General features: G+C 42.7%; 2 protein-coding genes across 4 annotated transcripts; one reads left to right on the top strand and one right to left on the bottom strand.

The window, feature by feature from the left end:
* Positions 1–300: 300 nt before the first annotated feature.
* On the top strand, positions 301–2,233 carry vwde (von Willebrand factor D and EGF domains). Its single transcript, XM_047037897.1, has 5 exons — positions 301–710; positions 873–968; positions 1,214–1,318; positions 1,597–1,692; positions 1,880–2,233. The coding sequence occupies exons 1-5, from the start codon at positions 464–466 to the stop codon at positions 1,990–1,992; spliced, it is 657 nt and encodes a 218-aa protein (XP_046893853.1). The 5' UTR covers positions 301–463; the 3' UTR covers positions 1,993–2,233.
* vwdel (von Willebrand factor D and EGF domains-like) lies at positions 2,224–18,140 on the bottom strand. 3 transcript variants are annotated; one of them, XM_047037865.1, is made up of 31 exons: positions 17,826–18,140; positions 14,759–14,949; positions 14,174–14,405; positions 13,916–13,999; positions 13,270–13,502; positions 12,787–12,876; positions 12,444–12,588; positions 11,881–12,095; positions 11,681–11,754; positions 11,259–11,532; positions 10,866–11,062; positions 9,866–10,758; positions 9,464–9,600; positions 9,134–9,298; positions 8,031–8,135; positions 7,745–7,859; positions 7,045–7,304; positions 6,436–6,655; positions 6,151–6,288; positions 5,759–6,004; positions 5,233–5,658; positions 5,012–5,107; positions 4,800–4,895; positions 4,591–4,686; positions 4,296–4,391; positions 4,115–4,210; positions 3,892–3,987; positions 3,681–3,776; positions 3,444–3,539; positions 3,225–3,322; positions 2,224–3,039 (listed from the first exon to the last, which is right to left on the bottom strand). In XM_047037865.1, exons 1-31 carry the CDS (start codon positions 17,896–17,898, stop codon positions 3,025–3,027), a joined length of 5,394 nt encoding a protein of 1,797 aa, XP_046893821.1. In that variant the 5' UTR covers positions 17,899–18,140; the 3' UTR covers positions 2,224–3,024. The 3 variants fall into 3 exon arrangements, with proteins under 3 accessions (XP_046893821.1, XP_046893830.1, XP_046893840.1); XM_047037874.1 differs by lacking the exons at positions 14,759–14,949; positions 17,826–18,140 and having other exon boundaries at positions 14,331–14,407; XM_047037884.1 differs by lacking the exons at positions 2,224–3,039; positions 3,225–3,322; positions 3,444–3,539; ... (2 more) ...; positions 4,115–4,210; positions 4,591–4,686 and adding an exon at positions 4,479–4,534 and having other exon boundaries at positions 4,339–4,391.
* Positions 18,141–18,956: the final 816 nt, after the last annotated feature.

The raw sequence follows: 18,956 nt of genomic DNA, 5'->3' as shown, positions 1-18,956 counted from the left end.
TTACATTTGGCTGGCAATCATTGCGCACCTTTACGATACACTCTGAAACCAAATTATTCTGTTTTCACTTACGGGCAATTCGAATGGACACCACAAATAGGCCCATGCTAAATGTGCAGCAACTGTTACAAATACAAATAAGTCTACTATCAACTTGCCTACATGTATTTAGGCAGTTGCCTAAAATCAAAGTTTATGACTGACACTTCTAAATGTAGCCTAGTTGGAAGAGTGATGCGCATGAATGGGAGGACCCGCGTACTTCTGTGTGAACGAATCACTCACCAGGAGGGGGTTGGAGATGTCCCTTCGGTCGAAACAGAGTAGTTCACGTATCACCCTCCAAGTTGGTTGTAGTTTGTTCTATCGGGTCAGGAGTGGAGGTGAAGAACTCTTGGCATTAAAAAGGAGTTAACTTCAGTGCCATCCATTCTCTATTTCCACCGCTAGTGCCTAACAGTTCATGAGGATGGGGATTAGACGCTTCTTCTTTCCAGCTTCTATGAAGATAGGACTCGCCTTTCTGGTCAGTTTGATTGCGTTCGTCGGTATCTGCGCCGCGCGTTCAGATGCTCCTCGAGGAGTCGCGGTACCATTCGTTTTTGACCCCAGAGCAATTTGCAACCCTTCATGCAAGCACGCAGGGATCTGCATCAGAAACAACACTTGTTTCTGCTCGCGGGGTTACGAGGGAGAGACCTGCCAGTATGGTGACGTTACAACCGTTTCTGTTCGAGACTAATTGTAAATGGCGAAAAGTTGCCTACAATTTGGATGGAGAAATGTATTATTCAGAGAGTCCAATTTGTTTGTACGATTCAGTTATAAAAGCTGTTTCTTCAATGCTGACAAGTTTATTGTGTCTAATGCAGCAAATTGCTATCCTAAATGCAAGAATGGGGGAGAGTGCCTCCGCCCAGGGAAATGCAGATGCCCTCCTGGATTTGGGGGGAAATATTGTCATAAAGGTATTGTGCTCAGTGTTTGGGATAGATACTGTTTAATGCTTGGATCATTTTAACTGAATGTATTTTCTGCTTAGACCAACGAAATACTGTGTGTGTGTGAGTGTGTGTGTGTGTGAATGGGGTATGCTTCACACAGTCAAATAAGTAAACTCTAACCTACACCCAAAGTCAGGGACAAGGGGAGGTATTGCATTAGACAGCAGTTTAGACTGAGCTGTGTAACACGATGTGTGTGTATTTTGCAGTGACTTGTGATGGCGGGTGCTGGAATGGAGGGGATTGTATTGCTGTCAATGGAGTAGCCAAATGCATTTGCCCCTCAAGCTGGACTGGCTCTAAATGCCAAGAAGGTTTGTTTACATCCTCATGTGCCACTGAAGTGAAAACACTTAAGATGCTGGTAGCTCAAATAGTGTACTCACCTGCAGCACTTTCACCCCTCAGCTTATGAAATGGAACACAGCTGATAGCTACAGCATTTCTACTGCCAAACTACTCCATGTATTTTAACAAAATAACTGTAAACAGTTTATTTAATAATTATTGAACTGGATAGGACATTTTATGTCCATCTGTGAGGTGATTTATTAGTTCTACGCATTTTTAGAATGTGGCTATGTTTTCCCAGCAATTTGCCCCCAGGGGTGCAGGAATGAGGGCAGCTGTGTGGCCCCAGGAATCTGCAGCTGTCCAGAGGGCTGGCTGGGGGGAGCCTGCCACACTGGTGAGTTACAATAACATATTCACCACTGACACTGTCTCTCACAAACATTTAGCTTTAGATCACCACGCACATTTCCCCAAGGCGTATGTTCACAGGGTTCATATACCTTTTTACCTGCTCTAGCCTACAAAGGTGAGAGTAAGAACTTTGTTAAACGGTTTCTGGCCTCGTTATCATCCATTTTCAGCTGTGTGCAGTCATCCCTGTCTGAACGGGGGGAAGTGTGTGTCTCCTGAAACATGCCGCTGCCGCCCACCTTTCTCCGGAAAGCGTTGTGAGAAGAAGAAAAAGGTGTTCTAAACCACACTAAACACAGGTTCAAAAATGTCTGTGGACCATTATTCACTCTAAACTGGTTCATTCGATGGTGCTACTCATTTCTTTTGTACTGTAAGTTAACTGTTTTTTTAGTTAATGCTACTTTAAGCTAATTTGAACTGTACAAATGTATGTGTGCAATTTCATAAATAAAAAAGTGTGTTCGTTTCTGTTGTTGCTAAAACTACAGTACGAGTTTACAACAATCCATTGTTCAAAATAATTTTATCAGTTTATTTCATGACAAATTTACAACATTGTGATGTAATTAAACCTGATTCCTAAAATAAAACCTTTTAATGTTAGTTTCAGCCACAAGATCAATTATCTACTATGGTATTTAAAGCTTTCTTTTATCAGTTAACAGCTATGTTGTATCTAAACAAAGCTAAAGGCTAATTTGTATCATTGGAACACATGCCAATATTACTAAATTATTTAAAAATATATAAAGATTCACAAAAAAAATTATCTCCAAGATGTTCAATGAAGAATAGAAAACAGTGCACAACCGTATTGGTCCAATAAAGGAGGATTCACATCAACCAATTACTGGGCCAAAGGTTTGTTTCTTAGGGAACTAAACACAATCTAAAAAAGTTATTTTCTACTTTAGAAGAATTATGTTACTTGTTCTTTTATTAAACGTGTACACAACATGTTTTTACTTTTTTTCTGCCCTACATGAAGACCACATAATACACACTTTTCCCCAGAGAGGAATATTACTGTTATTCTGAATTTGCATCACTGTGATTGAGAGTATATTTTGCATAGTTCTTATGCAGTCCCCATGGATGTGCTACCATGAGCAATGAGGTAGTGATATACAGGGACAAATAGACAAGTGCAATCTATCCAGTCCCTCTGATCATGTAGAAAAACACATGCTTCCTTTCTTTTTCTCTGCCTCTCATTCATACGCATAAAGATACTCAATAACAAAACAAAATGTCTTGATCCAGCCCATGTCTTCTTTGTGCATTTTGTAACCTCTGCTTCCTCATCATGCATTCATGCATGTCGAGCCTGTAAAACATTTAAACAGTTTTAGAGTAAAGCTTTTTTGTAAAGTAAAAAGCAGTCAGGGTAGCCCACATGTGAATAGTAAAGCCCACATGTGTAATAGTAAAACATTTAAAACAGTTTTAGTGTAAAGCTTTTTTGTAAAGTAAAAAGCAGTCAGGGTAGCCCACATGTGACCTAATGCTAACCTTTAGCCCACAGGTGGGACCAGTGTTGACCTTCCGACAGTGGCAGAAGTCAGGCAGGACACATCTCCCTCCATTGAGGCACCTTTTCTTACAGATGGCTGTAAAATAGGCAAGACATTGTGAGACATTTCAAAGACAATTATTCAATCTAGTAGCTAAAACTTGACACGCTTCATTGAAAATACAACTAAAATATATTGATGAGATAAATGCACTCACGTGTTTGACAATGCAAGCCCTCCCATCCTGTTTGACAATTGCAAGTATTGGGTCCCACACACTCACCACCATTTTTACACTTCTGTAAGCACACAGCTACATAGAAGGAGAACAATGTCAGGTTAATTCCAGGTTAATTGACTCAGAACTGAGATTCATTGACAGACCAATGTTATATTGCCGTAAGTTTCCAATGGAAGAAATGTATCCAGCAAATTATATAGTCCAATCACTTACGTATATTACACCTGTTGCCCCTCCAACCAGAGGCACAGGAGCAGGTATTGGGACTCACACACTTTCCCTTGTTCATACACATGGGCTCACACACACCTGGAGGACACATACATTCACTTTAAATGAGTTGGTAGTTTAAATTTGTTATCATACAGTACAGCCATGGAGTTAGGTAGCATGTTTTACAGTGACTGTTCAGGTGCAGACTTACTCTTTTGGCACCTCTTCCCTGTGTAACCCTCAGGACATGAGCACACGTTGTTCCTCATACACTGGCCACTATTCTTACAAGGAGGACTACACACAGCTGCAACACAGCCCACAGAACAGTGGCAGTCATATTTGTCCATGTATTTTACCAACTCATTGTCAATTGACAGAATATTAACAATATGAAATATTTTATATCAATATAGAGTAAAACAGGCTTTTACCGATCTGACACTGAGAGCCATAGAAGCCACTGGGACAGGCACAGATGTTTGGTTTGATGCACGTTCCGCCATTCAAACACACTGGATTACACACAGCTGGGCGCAAAGAACACTACACTCAGATACATCTCATCTTATCTTCTGAGTAGTCTGGAATGTTTCACTTTTGTTTTTATTTTACCCGAGTTGCATGTTGGTCCGTACCAGCCAGACTTGCACTTACAAACATCAGGAGATATGCACTCCCCTCCATTTTCACAGTGCCTGTTACATACCACTGGGCAGAGAAACACAATATCAGGGTGAATAATACCTTGTGTGTATTGTCTATCCATTTAAACAAATTATTAAAACCTTCACCTACAATATAGATCTACGGTAAGAAGGATGAGCCAGTTCATGCTGGTTCGGATTATAGTGCTATGGTAAAAAAAAAAAACATCACATAGGATTTAACAGGTTGAATTATCTCTCACTGATTTCACATCTTGGTCCCACGTAGCCGTAGGAGCAAGTGCAGAGGTTTCTGGCTAAACAGGTTCCTCCATGCTGACAAGATGGCTTACAGTTAGCTGGACAGGACAAGGGGTTGTAACATTATCATTGGGAGAACAACCAATTTTGACAGAATATTGTATGTTAATTACTCATACAGTTCATACTATAAAACCCAGCATAGGATTACCTTCTTCACAAGAGGGTCCGCTGTAGCCGTCCGGACAAGCACAGACATTGGGCTTCACACACTTCCCTTGGTTCTTACAGTCAGGTCGACACACAGCTGAAAATGAAGATAGTCCACACAATGCCCAGGAATTGAAATGGGAAGCATGAGTCAAAAGTTCAAGAGTTTCAAGAGGTTTCAATTGTAGGGATAGAATCCCCTCTGCACTTCACCTATGTGGCAGTTGTATCCAGTATATCCTTCTTTGCATGTGCAGGTGTTGGGCAAAGTACACTCCATGTTCCTACCACATAGATACCTGCACACAGCTAGGATACGAGCATTAACATGTTATTATGCAGCTAAAAATTTATAACAAATGTAACTTCCCAAAACCAAATTAAGAGGGGCATGCACATGTCCACATTATTCAAATAAAGGCAGAGGGGCTGACCTTTGCATATGATCCCATCTCCAGTGTACCCATACGGACAGCGGCCACATTTAAAGGACCCTGTGGTTGTTGCTTCACAAGGGACACCAGAGAAGCAAGGTGAGTCTGAACAGGTCAACATGGAAGGCAATGACCCCCATCTGACCCAGGGGTCTGGGTTCAAATCCTCCCTGTTGGATTGGCCTCTGTGGATCATTGTACGGGCAAAGATAGTTTGGTTTCTAGGGTTGGTGGTTTTCTTGTCAATAGAGGATACAGGCTCTCTTGAGGTACCAGAAGGAGAAACTTCAAATTTTCTCCATTCGTCATGGTCCTTCTTGGGTTGAGTGGTTGAGGAAGAGGAGAATGTAACTGCAGTTTCCGTACTGGGGTCTGATTCAATCACCTGAGACCGTCCATCACCTCTGCCGGTGACTGGCATTTGCCCTGTAAAACACTGAAAGTTAGAGAGTATCGCTTGAAAATGAACTTCTTCACGTTGACATAGGCAAACCTAGAAGGAACTTAAATGAAGGGAGATTCTCACCAATTGGGGTTCTTCTGCTGCAGGTCTGTCCATTTCCGTGGTACCCAGGTGGACAGGGTCCACAGATATACCCTTCAGACACATGGGTGCTCTCAAAGCACTGCACCCCTGGGTGACATGGTCGTCTGGAGCAGGGGGATGGGGCAGTTGGCATGGTTTTAGCGGAGCCATGGGAACCCCCAGCAGGTAGGGTCACTCTATGAGTATCCTCAAGCTCATCACCCTTAGCAGGAACCACTGACTTACCTTTAGGAGGGGAGACAGGACACATTACTATTGATGGTGTGTGAGATTACAGGTGGGTGGGTAAGACATTGAAGTTACCTAAAGTTATGCAGTCCTAAGGACATGCATTTCCATGTGTGTGTGTGTGTGTGTTTAGGCAAACTCACGTTTACACCTCTTCCCATCGCCATGGTAGCCCTCTGGACAGGAACCACAGCTGAACGAGCCTGGTGTGTTGCTGCACCCCACCCCAGGAAAACATGGCTGTGAGGCACATTCATCTACATCCTCTCTGCACGTATGACCTGAGAGACCCAAACACATAGTCTTCAGGGAACACATATTAGGGGTACAGCTTTGGAAGGTAAAAAAGTATGAATGCATTGCTTAATACCCGTTATAATATCTGATATATATTTGAGTTCTAATGGGGTGTATGGGATATACTGTACCTGTCATCCCAGCAGGACAAATACAGGAGAAAGAGTTGGGTCCATCTATACAGAGGGCCAGTCGACAGGGGTTGGGCTTACAGTCGTCTATATCCACCTCACATCTGTCCCCCTTAAAGCCGTCAGGGCAGACACACAGGTACTCCCCACTGCCAGGGGGGAAGTTAATATTCGTAACACAGGAAGCTCCATTCAGACAGTCACAAGGGAACACAGAGACCTAAGGGACGCACACAGAAGAAAGGAGACAGAGGTAGTCTCATATATCTTTTGCTGACATTAAATACATTGAGTAATTTATCACTAATTGTGTACTGATTGAATCAGTCTACGTCTTCAGTTCCCTTACGAACAAAATCTAAAGCCAAACAAAGAAATTGGGGGCAGATCATTACATTTTAAGATTGCATTTCACAAGCTCCCTCTTGTGGCCAAATGAGATATAAAATGTTGTCTATCCATTTCCCAAAAGATCATGTCAGTTTTAATCTTGAGCATATTAAACTAAAATGAACAATGCTGGCTAACCATGCCTAGGTAAGAAGACGCTATTTTAGTCGATAGCCCTCAACCGGCAACCCTCCATAGACAGGCACTTTGCAAACATACCTGAACCGAAGCTTTAACTTCAGAATTGCAATCATCTGTGACAGTGAAGTGGAAAGAGTGTGTATCCGTGGTGACAGAAGTGGCCTTCCAGATGAGTAGGCCAGCAGGGGAGAGTGACGCCTCTCTAGGACCTGAATCCAGAGTGAACAACACTGCTGAGCCCTCTGGGTCCTGAGCAACCAGCTGATACACAAAGTTCTCCCCCTGGAATGACTGGAGATGCTCTGTGGATGCTGACTGGAACACTGGGGGCTTGTTCTCTGAGAGTGACAAATACACAAATGCACAGATATAAATATATACACACGTGCACAAACACACACAAACCTCACACTACACATTAGCCTCCTGTTAAATAATTACAAAGACTCAATATATTACAATAACAACAATATTAGAAACTCGCACCTACTACTAGAGTAGGTGGTCACACTATATTTTGATAGTCCTCTGTACACCACCTGTAGATGCCCATCCGGTCTAAATACGATTAACAGAATTTTAACCGTAATGCTTAGGGGTACTTTACCGAGTATATATTTAGCATTTTGGTCTACAGATCTACCATCCAAATGAAATCTTTCAAAGTGGGGTATCTTCTTTAAAGACAGTTCTCCATTCTATTTGCATAAATAGTCAAAATGTGTTAAATGTTAAATGTATTTATGGAAGTGTATGTTTCAGAGGATAGTCTACATACTGTCAGCAATAGACCATATGTATTTGGAGGAGTCTGGATTGCATGTCAGGCAAGGGCTGTTGGGATTAAAGTCCCCCTTTTCATGACACTGGCCATCGATGTTGCATGTTCTCTCCTGAGAGGAAAGTATTAGATAGAAACCTTGTTTAATTTTGACCTTGACATTGCAATTATACTTCTTCACAAGAAGTATCTTCACAAGACTGATTGCTTATAGTATCTGATTAGAATCAAACAATCCAAATGGAACCTTGTATCTTATAATTTTAAATAGATGTGAACGCACCTTTAGTGTGCAGAGGACTTCAGCATTAAGGCTGCAGATCTGACAGGTCCCATCAAACAGAGTTAAGATCTTGGCATTGCTGTAGCCATAGCCATCATTGGACACCTGTCAAGAGAGTTTATGGTTTAAGTTTGGTGCCACAAGTTCTGCTGTTGAGTGTGCAAACACCCTTGAAAGCATCTTATGAGCAACAGCAAAAAGTACAAAAAGTGAATCTCATTTCAGTGAGAACAGCAAATAATTAAATTTCTCGTTAGTCTGGCTTTAATTAAATCAGAAAGTTAATCAAACTTGTTTGTGAATTTGAGACCAAGGAGCACTGAGAAGTGAGAATAAGTTCCTTCACGGAGAAGGCACAAGTAGGTGCAACTTGAGGGTAAGAGTAATCCAGGAGAGCACACTACGAGCCCTCTCTGCGCTCGCTCGACTGCTTCTCTACTCACTCTTTGTCTTTGCTGCATTCGCTCGAACGTGAATCTGCTTAATGCACTTGGGGTAGCTGGTCTGAACTGACAATATAGAAGCTATGTTGATGTATTTTAACTGCAGAGGAAAGTCCACAATTTCCCACATTGGCACCAGGATGGCAAAAAATGGATAATGATCTAATCAAACATTTAAACATCTGGCATTACATTTTCAAAAGCTAAAGTACCTGTTTCAATAGAATGTGTTGTGTTTTAGTGCTGTGGCACCATGTAATATGGTATGTGTGTTGGACATAAATATTCTCAGATGTTTACAGAACTAACAACTGTAAGGCCGGCTGTTGCAGTAAAAGTTGCACCATCTTGCAGCCATCTGGTTCTCAGGCAAACATGCCAGAGTGTTCCTAACCGTTGAACACTATTCACTTAAGAAGTTTTTTTCTGAAACTGTGTTTAGTAAATGCATGAGTGTAACTACAATCACAAGTTTTGTACTTCTATGATCTGTATACTGTTGGCCTTGTCTTTATGATTAGGTTTCAATGTAATGTCAAAATCTTCATAACTAAATTACTGTATTTAATGTTACAAAGTAACTTCTAGACATGGCATGCCAGAAGCATTATTGAAACATTGAGGTTCTGCATTATTAATGCATTAACATTTCTCACTGACTTTTATCTGCCAGCGTGCAAGGGGTCTGTCAATGAAGGTTTCCATGTCAAAGTCTGCAAGGGGCTCCCTATCCTGCAGGGGGAGTGGACACTCCAGAGAAGTGACATCCAGGTAGATAGCCTGCACAAACTCTGGCTCATCGAGAAACCATTCTCCTTCTGCAAACTGGGAAGAAAAGAAAATAACAGGAAAGGAGGGCGGGAGGGCGGGAGGGTGGGAGGGTGAAAGGGTAGGAGAGGGGGGGAGAACAGGAGAGAGAGTGTAATCAGTGGTTGTGACCATCTGAAACCTTTAAGCCGAGACAAGCACGATGTGGAAGCAGAAAAGTACCTTTTCTTTCACAAACTCACACTTGAGCTCATAAGAGTCTTTAAAGCCTTGGCCATAGACTTGCACTGAGGAGCAGTCTCCCTCCTTCAAATCACAGAATCCTTCATTCTCCAGCTCCAATATCTCTGGGATCTGGTCTTCATAGACCCAAAAGGAAATGGGAATCAAAAACAAAGGAAACATTCACAAAAAACTTGGCGGGGGAAAACATGCTTGTTCTGACAAAGATACTGTTTGTAGTTGTAGCTTTCTTTGAGTGCTCTACCCCTATACACTGCCATGCATTCAGTTGGGCTCCACTAAGCAAACAATTTGTATCACTGTGTAGCATTGGCTCTAGCTTCCAAGTTGCAAACATCTTCAATTTGTGTTGTTATGATCTTACCCTCCCACTTTTCTTACCAGCAAGCACACTGCAGTCATAGGAGCCAAACCCTGGGAAACACACACAGCCCCACTGGGAGCACTGCCCGTTCCCATGACACAGGCTAGGACACTTAAGGTAGGAAAGAACATCCTGATCCTCTCCTCCTTGCCCCTTCTCCTCCACCAGCCTCCTCTCACACTCGTTCTCTAGCAATGGAAGGGTGGCGCCCACCCACTCCTGATCGTCCTTCATCTGCAAGTCAGTAACGCACATAGCCACAGAACGACTAACTATGGCGTTGCCCAATAGACGGGCACAGCCTAGCGCTATGCTAGAGTTTGCCACCACACGCTGGCACTGGAGCCTGGCCTGGGGCTGGGTTAGCCCAGATGGGGTGGGCCAGGTCGGGAGAGAAGAAGTCTCAAGCTGGGGTACAAACTCATGGTCCTTGGGGAAGAAATATGTTGAGCCTTCCAGGTCAGACTGACTCAGGCTCTGGTAGGGATTTTTTGATATGTCCACATAAGTCTGGCGCCTGCCTCTTTGGTTATTTGAGCGGCGATGGATGGAAGTGGATGGTCCACCCCTGGAATTTCTCGCAGGAGACCCTCTCTGTGGAGACTGGGCAGCAGTGCCTTCACCCTGAGTACGCTGGTTGGAGTGTCCTGATGGCGTTCTATGGTGGTCCTGGGCTTTGACCAGCTCCACTGAATTGATGTACTCAGCTGTAATGTCCAACGTGGGGATGACACTCGGCAGTCTCACATTGCCATGGTGAGAGCAGGAGGGGTCTGAGACAGTGAGTGATTGAGACCGGGTTCTACGAGATAAAGGGTCTGTCTCACTTGCACAGTTGCAGTATATGTGAGGGCTTTGAGTGTTTGGATGGGAAGGGACTGTGTCAAACCAGCTGCTGCCTGGAGAAAGCCTGTCATGATAGAAAGACCCACAAATAATAAAGACTCACCAAATGTTTTTCTCACAGTCTTCAGTACTCTCAAGCAGATGTAGAAACATTACTATCACATTTCTAACCTCCATGCAGCAATGAAATCAGGAACGTCCTCAAGAGTGGCACCCTCTGGTGTGTGCAGGTCATTTTGCGTCTGTCCGTCATACGTCCCGCACAGGCCCTCGGTGTGAGACCAGTCTGAGCTGGGAGCTCTCAGGGTCAGACTCATCCCCCAGTTAGCCACGTCTGCACGCACAAACGCCCCAGATGAGAACATCATCTACCGTACGGAGGGAGGAAAGCATCCAAATGTCAATGGTGGTTGGCTTCTACAGGTGGATTTGCATGAAGATTATTTATTTTTCAAATCATAGTCATTCTTCTTCTTTAACCTGTGTCAAAGTGATGCTTTCAGCATATTCAAATAACACGTAAACAGTAGGTCTCCATGCCTATCTGTCATGATAGTTACTCACAGTGACCTTGCGTCCCTGGTAGGACTTGGTGATGTGGATGCCAGTCTTCCCTAGGTCCCTGTTCCTCACATGAATGTGTGGCTTAGTGCTCCCCAGCTCGCCGTTGCACATGTCGAATGCGATGACGTCCCCAGCATCCCGCACCGCAAAGCCGCACACGCAGGATGCATCATGCACCACGCTGCCGCACTCCCACTGGCGCACGTGCACTTCGAAGGGCCAGCGCGTGCTCTTGTACAGCACAAAGGTGCCGATATGGTAGTTATCATACTGCCTAGGAGCAATTACAGTTGAAAATGAACAATTGGTACACTTCAGTATTTGTGTTGAAGTACATTAATTGATCGGAGTCATGATACAGGTCTGATTTTTCGTTTAACTACACGCATGTGGGGACACAGGGAGCAAAGAAAGGAAGTTACCTGCCATCGAATGTGATAATGTGAGGGTCAGTGAAGGCGTAGCAGTAAGCCGAGGGAACATCCTTTACTAGGATCTGGGAAGATAGCACAGCAACTAATTAATTCACTCCATCATCAACTTCAGACAGCTAATGGACGTACTTACATATCGTACGTAAGTTGTACGACGTTTAAGGCAGCTTAAGAGAGTAAACCTTTACCTGCACACTCTGTGGAATATAGCCATTCCAGAGAAAATTATTGGTGACTACAGGTTTAACAACAATCTCAGTTGTCCTGTCCCCGTCCTTTATTAAATCTGTGACAGCAGTGAAGTGGACCACAGCCTTGCTACACAAACCACTCCGACAGGGACTTTGGGATAGCTCCACCACACAGGAGGTCAAGACCACGTCTGAACTCTGCTGTTCCTCTCCTTAAAGAGCCAGACAAGAAGAATAGTAAAGAACAACATAGAAACACTAAAGAAAAACACTTAAACACTAAAACCAGTGACCAACTAGCTTTCTGGTGGCGTAACAAGTAGTTGTTGTGCTTCATATCATGTCGGAGGTGGTGTGTTTGATCGATGGTGCGGGAGAATATAGGACTAATGTAAAATGCATATTTTTGCCTATTGTAACATTTAGAAAGCTATCAAAATAAAATATTGATTCACAGATTTGAAGTATGTCACCACTTGCAAACCTCTACGACATAGAGGTAGCCTATGACTGAGGGAAACTATCATGACTGTATGTCCAATTACTTACAAAGTCTTTACCTGGATTCCTTGTGCTGAGGTGTAAGAAGAAGGAACACTGATCTGCTAAGGAGGAGTCTCCTGGGCAGGGAATCGGAACAGTGCTTTCCACAGTCAGCTCATACTCTCTCCCATCTTCAGACACTGTACTGTTCTCTGGTTTCAACTGTAGAGTCCAAAAACAGAAATTGACTGAATGAGGGCAGCAGATCAGTGCTTTACAGCCGTTAAATGTTACAAACCTATGAAACCAAGACAGATTGACATACAAAGGGCCTACTTGCACACACACACACACACACACACAAAAGACACACACACCCACATCACTGTTATTATATAGTACATGATCTCTTTGATGTACCCTGATCCCAGCAAAGAACTCCTCACTTTCCACTGGACTTCCATTAATGTCCGGTGAGTCCAGAAAGAAACTGGAGCTGCTGCAGTAAATCTGACAGAGAATAAAAAGTAAGAGACGGGAGACAGAGCAAATAAATAAATAGAGAGAGAGACGGAGAATGACTGACAGACAGACGAACAGCACTTAAAGGGAAAGAAAGATATTGAACAGGATGTATAAAACTCTTTATAGCTAGAGTCAAGTCATAAACACAAAGACAAAGTCAAATGCTGTAAAAACAATTGTGATGTTGAGTTTTTGTCGAGTGACAACACTTTTCCTCCTGTCAATATTTATGAATCAAATCCATGGATTTTTTATAGATACAAATGAATACAGATACTAAATGTTTTACTCATTTAGAAGAAAATTATCCTGATCCTACACAGCCCAAACCAAAACCAGTTGTCTAAAACGGCAATGCCTGTCCTGTAAGACATTTACCTTATCCCCCAGCCGTAGATTGATGCCATCCAACTCCATGAAAGCAGATGTCTGTACAGTTGTCTCCTGTTTGAGTTCCTCTCTGCGGCCCTGAGGGGAGAGTCGGGACCAGGCCACCACATAGCCCAGCGAGCTGTTCACACTCTGGCTCTCAAAGCTGCACTTCAGGTAGATGGTGCTGCCTGATAGCTCTGCCACAATGACTGGGACAGAGGGCGAGGGGGGCTGTTTGGCTAAGGGGGAGAACAATTATTGATCTTTAAAATGGAAATACAGAACCACATCTAGATGTTATTGTTCTGATAGTTCTTAAAGGGATGAGAGTGACTTCACATGCATTTACTTAACATCAACGTCCCACTATTAAAGCTTTAGTGTCTTGGGTCACAATAAAACTGTGTAGGAAAAGGACACCTACTGGACCTCCACCACCACTCTCAGAACTCTAAAGCTTGGGAATGTATTATTCATGACTTTTGCCAACATGATACATAATGCTAAGCTCATTAAAAGGATCTGTAAAGGCACCCTGTGGTAGATTCCACACTGCATGGCGCCAACTCTAACCCTAATTGTTTTGGTGGCTTTATCAACAGCCTCTTCTGGCTCAGGATATAGAATGCCGAAGGGATGGGAAGGTCCTCACCTCTACACGTTCCATCTACTTGATCCTCCTCAGCACCGCAGACCGCTGTGGCTGCTACCACCGATTCTGATGTGTTAGACATCTCTGTTGGTGTGGAAGAAAAGTTACTCTGAGTGGTTTTAACAAATGAAATCAAGTAACAGAACAAACTATCTACCTAACAAAAATTGTTGTGTCCTACAAATCACTTCAGCATTTATTTTAAGCCGTACTGCTGTGTTAAAGTGTCACCACACAAGCCAATGAGAGCTGCTGTACCCTCGGCGCAGTAACCCATGCAGCCCTGCGTGGGCTGCAGCAGGTAGATGTAGAAGTCTCCACAGTTGCGCACGGTCACAGGGATGTGAAACAGGCAGCAGTCCTTGCTGCTGCTGGAGAAGAAGTGCCAGGTTGCACAAGCAGTCAGCTGCCTCACCTCCAAGGGACCGGGCAGAGTTTCACCCTCCCGCAGAGACAGCCACACAGGAGCCTGGGTGCCACAGTGGTTCACCTGGGCAGAGCAGTTGGAGCAAGACAGGTCATAGGTCAACTAAGCTGGGAACTAGATCCCACAGTGCAACACTGGACCATGTGCTTTGAGCTAAGCTGTTGTGTTAATGAATGGCTGTCAAAATACATTTACACATACATCATATCCCAGAAAATTCATAAACCAAAAACAAATGAGTGCCTAATTTTTGTGTATGTCCTTGGGATGCTGACCTATCATGTGCTGTGACATGAGACGGTAAGAGAGAGCAATGATGCATGACAGTCCCGATGGTTTGGTAGTTGGGACTGACAATGAATTACAGAAACAACAAAAAGGTGATTCCTAAATGATCACAATATTTGCTTATTTACCTCCACACATTTGGTGGGCATGCTGGCTGGCTTGTCAAAGATCTGGAAGCGGTACCAGCCAGGTGTGAGGGAGTGGTCGCAAATGAGGGTCTGAACGGGCGACTGCTGCAGCTTTTCGGAGCTGAAACTGGTGCTGCGGTAGGGGTTCTGGAGCAGGGAGTGCCCCCCTGGAGCACACTCTGGAGGGAACACTGGACATACACACATGCACACAAAGTTGAGTAAACATTCATTATGGACACAGGAAGAGTATCTTTGTGCTGAATGACCAAGGAGATAGCACTCAAATGATGACATCACATTCATTTATTCTATGTATTTAGCAAACAATGAATTCAAAAGATTTTCTTACTTTTTGTGACCTAAACACTTGTTTACATTTCAACTTTAAGGCTCACACTAGCCCACTTGAACCCTCAGACTAAATATGTTTGGCTGTGCAAAACCATACTATTTCCTCACTAAGACCTGAGCCCTGGACAGTTCACCCAGTGATGATCTGTGTTGATGCACCCCAATAGACCACCTCAGCAGCTGCACCAGTAGAACAAAGACAGAAAAAAGAGCCAAATTGAAAATCCAGCCACTGTTTTGAGGGGTCAAGCCAAAATGAAGACCTAAGAGACCAAGAAGGATGCCAAAGAGAAAATACTTTGCTATCGTGAAATGGAGGCACAAGAAGCCACAAAGACTGGGACGTTATAGATGTTTCTTTGTTGAGATTGAAAAATATGATAATAGTACGACTGGATTAAGGAGAGGAAAGAAATAGAATGGAAAAACTTTGGAGAAAGAGAGTAATGTCAAGGCAAAAAATGAAATGAAGAAAGAGACTTGCTGGATCAAGACCTTCTTAGTCATGTTAATGTCACAACCAGTGGGTCCTCCGTGATAAAACATTACAAAAACTGAGGTCATGTGTCAGATATTCTTCTGGCTAAGGACACCCCTAAAATCTTATTCCATTGTAAGACAATTACAAAGGTATTCTCTTGTCACCAAACAAGTGGACAACCCATCAGCTCATATTACCATTTCCTTTCAAATCCCACCAAAACAGTCAGGCAACTCTATCTTCCTCCCCACCTCAAAGAACACTCCACGAAGGCGCAACAGTCCCATAGTCACTCTTCACCTCCCAGAAATAGGGGTTCACCGGAAGCCTTCCCAAATAAATCGAACCACGTCCAAGCCTCGCCCAAGCATCTCCCTGCTCCTTCCCCAGTCCACCCATACCTCCATGCCCATCTCCCTTTGGCAGAGGGAGGAGAGGGAAGACATGCGCAGGAAAGCCCAGGCTCAAAGGGAGCAAGCAGTAAGGAAAACCAAACCAGGCCTTGACCTTAATGTGCCTATAAAACAAGAAGAGTACACTCTTGATTAAGTGCCTTGATGGTTAAAGGAACCCAGCAGGATCTTTTGCAGCATGTGTGCCTTAAGGAATCTATTGGTTATCTGCAAAGAATGAATGTCACTTGTTATAAATGTTCCACCGTGTGTATTTGTTTTAATAATGTAATGCAACAACTCAAGTGACAAATGGCCTTAGAATGTACTGTATTCTATTACTGAAAGTATATGTTTCTAATGGAATGGTGAGTGGTTATCTCTGGTTCCCTACTGTATATCACCACTATGCCCTTCTGTGTTCAGTTAAAAGCTCTCAGCTGGGGTCAATGACAGCACTTGGAAGTGTCAAGTTTAAGAGGATAAGTTCCAGAACATTGACTTTCCAGTTATGACCAGGAAGTAAGCTGCAGCCAAAGCTAACATCATTATTATTAATTATTTCAAAGTCAAACAGAATAACAGTCTGGGCAGGATGTGTGTGTAGGTCTCACCAAAGTAAGACCTACAGGGATTGGACAAAAATGTTTCAGTAAAAGACATCCTCTCTACATTGCTAATGAGAGAGGAGAAGCCCATTGCAAATAGGACTGTCGCTATCCACTTCATCCAAACTAATGCACCCCACAAACTCAGGCTCCTACACTTATCCCAATCCTGAGCCATTTAAGTATGTTCCAACTCCAGGCTTGAGTTACTGGTTAACCCTGGACATCCTTGTTTCTGGAGAAAGTGAAAGCCAAAAAAGAAGCAGAGCTTCGAGTCAAAGGCAGGGAAAAAAACAATCAGTTTCTCTGAGAAGTACAGGATGCTAATAGAAATGATGGGCAAGACTAGAACCAGAATGAATGACATTTGCTCTAAGCTATCCCAAGCACACAATCAACCAAGCTTCAGGAACAATGGGAACAAGCATAGGAGATAGAAATGAAAAAGAATAATCTAAAATGTCTAACAACGGAAAACCTGAATAAATGGTCCTTCAGATTAATGATTACTTCCAAACCATGAAAGTCAGAACAGAAACCATGTACACAATTGTGGAAATGGCTTACTATGTTTAAGTTAATGATGTGGACCACAGACACTATTCTAAATTGCCAGTCCCCTCAAATGTACAAGTCAAGCAACAACTGCACACAAACATGAGAGATAGCCTTCTATGACACACTGACAACAGGAGAACATGTTGTTCCAGGAGGCGACACAAACTCCCAACATCCTACAGCAGCACTACGACCCAGCCCCCAGCCACAACTCCTAGGGTCAGTGTCCTGAGACACCCTTAAGCTCTCCTGTCTCCAGTGAAGGCACAATAGTTTACAGTCCCAAAGAGAGTAAGAATTTGTCCTTGGATGACATGGCAATGATGAATGGACAGGTATCAACTTCCACCAATGCCACACATCAGCAGCATTGGTGGAAGATGGATAAATGACAGGCAAAAGCTATAGACACAATACACTTAAAATTACAAATTGACCAAATATATCAACCAACATTTTTATAAATCATACATGTTCAGAAATGAAATTGTGTAAAAACGAGTTTCATACGCTTTAAAGATATTTCAATGTGACTTTAGATTTTCAGAAAAAATTGCCTACTTATTATTCCCACAGAACTAAAAAAACACGTTGAATTCAGAAATTATTGTAGGCCCACGATGTTTCTCAGAGAATTCCAGTAAAACATATATTTACATAACATAGACACATACCTATTTCACAATGTATAGCATTTGGAAAGAAAATTAAAACGGAAACTATTTCCAATATAATTTGACGTCCCATCGTCCAGCAGAATATGTGCAAATGGTCAAAATGACCAATGAAAGTCCCTCGTTACTTGAAAGGTTCTTCTTAACTCAAGTGTATCGCCCGTTTTCCACAACAAGTAGTAAAATGCGTAAAGGATAAAGGCTGAACAGGCATGCATTCCAATACAACCTTGGCCGACCAAATGGGAGTCCGTTTGTAAAATGTCCCGAAGAGCCGAGAAAGACGAGCGAGCACACTTCTCATGCACACCGGACTGCGGAGCGTGGCTAGAACAAGTTCAGCAAGAAGTAGGTTATGGCATCACATTAGGAGGGGCATCTTAACGCTAAATTACCTCTAACGCATAAACAATAAAACAAAGTTCAATCATGAAAGATAGTAGCAGAAAGTTCCACCCAAATAGTAATTGTTTGGATCGTTCCTCATGGAAATGATTGAGTGAGCTTTTTGCCGCAATAAATTATTCATAATCTTTTATTATCATTTAGGCTATTAGGCTAATTGTTTCCTTCATTTCTAAGGTATAATGAAAACCAATCAACGTTAATAGACCATTCATAGGTGACTAGATGTTGACTTAATTCAGTGTCATCAATTATATATTCACAACTTTAAAAAACTAAAGAACTAATGAAAGATGTGATAAATGATGATTACATCCTTCAAACTCAATACAATTGCAAGCACCTACAGTAAAACTGAATATAAAGACAGCTATCACAATGTTGTGCACATTTTTACAGTACAGTAGGCCTACAGCATAATCCCATCATGATGTAATGCCGGTAATGGTGTCATTTCACAATGAAATATCTGTTGAATATGATTTTTTTGAAACAGCATGTGTTGTATGTTGCCATCACTCAACTGTATTATTAGAGAAATGTAATGCATGAGACTATCATTGAGTTGTGTAAGATGAGATCAATATTGAAGTTGGAACGGTTTGCCATCATTTCAAAATGTTAAATTAATCTGTAATATACACTGAATACGTTGAGACCAATCACGGCAAGAACTCTGACGGTCTTAAATTCTTCTATTTACACGAGATCTTTCATAGTTTCCTC

This window comes from Hypomesus transpacificus, chromosome 2, assembly GCF_021917145.1.
Source record: "Hypomesus transpacificus isolate Combined female chromosome 2, fHypTra1, whole genome shotgun sequence".
Taxonomy (NCBI): Eukaryota; Metazoa; Chordata; class Actinopteri; order Osmeriformes; family Osmeridae; genus Hypomesus; species Hypomesus transpacificus.
The sequence above is the reverse complement of the archived record's forward strand: the minus strand, read 5'-3'. Positions and strand labels throughout refer to the sequence as shown.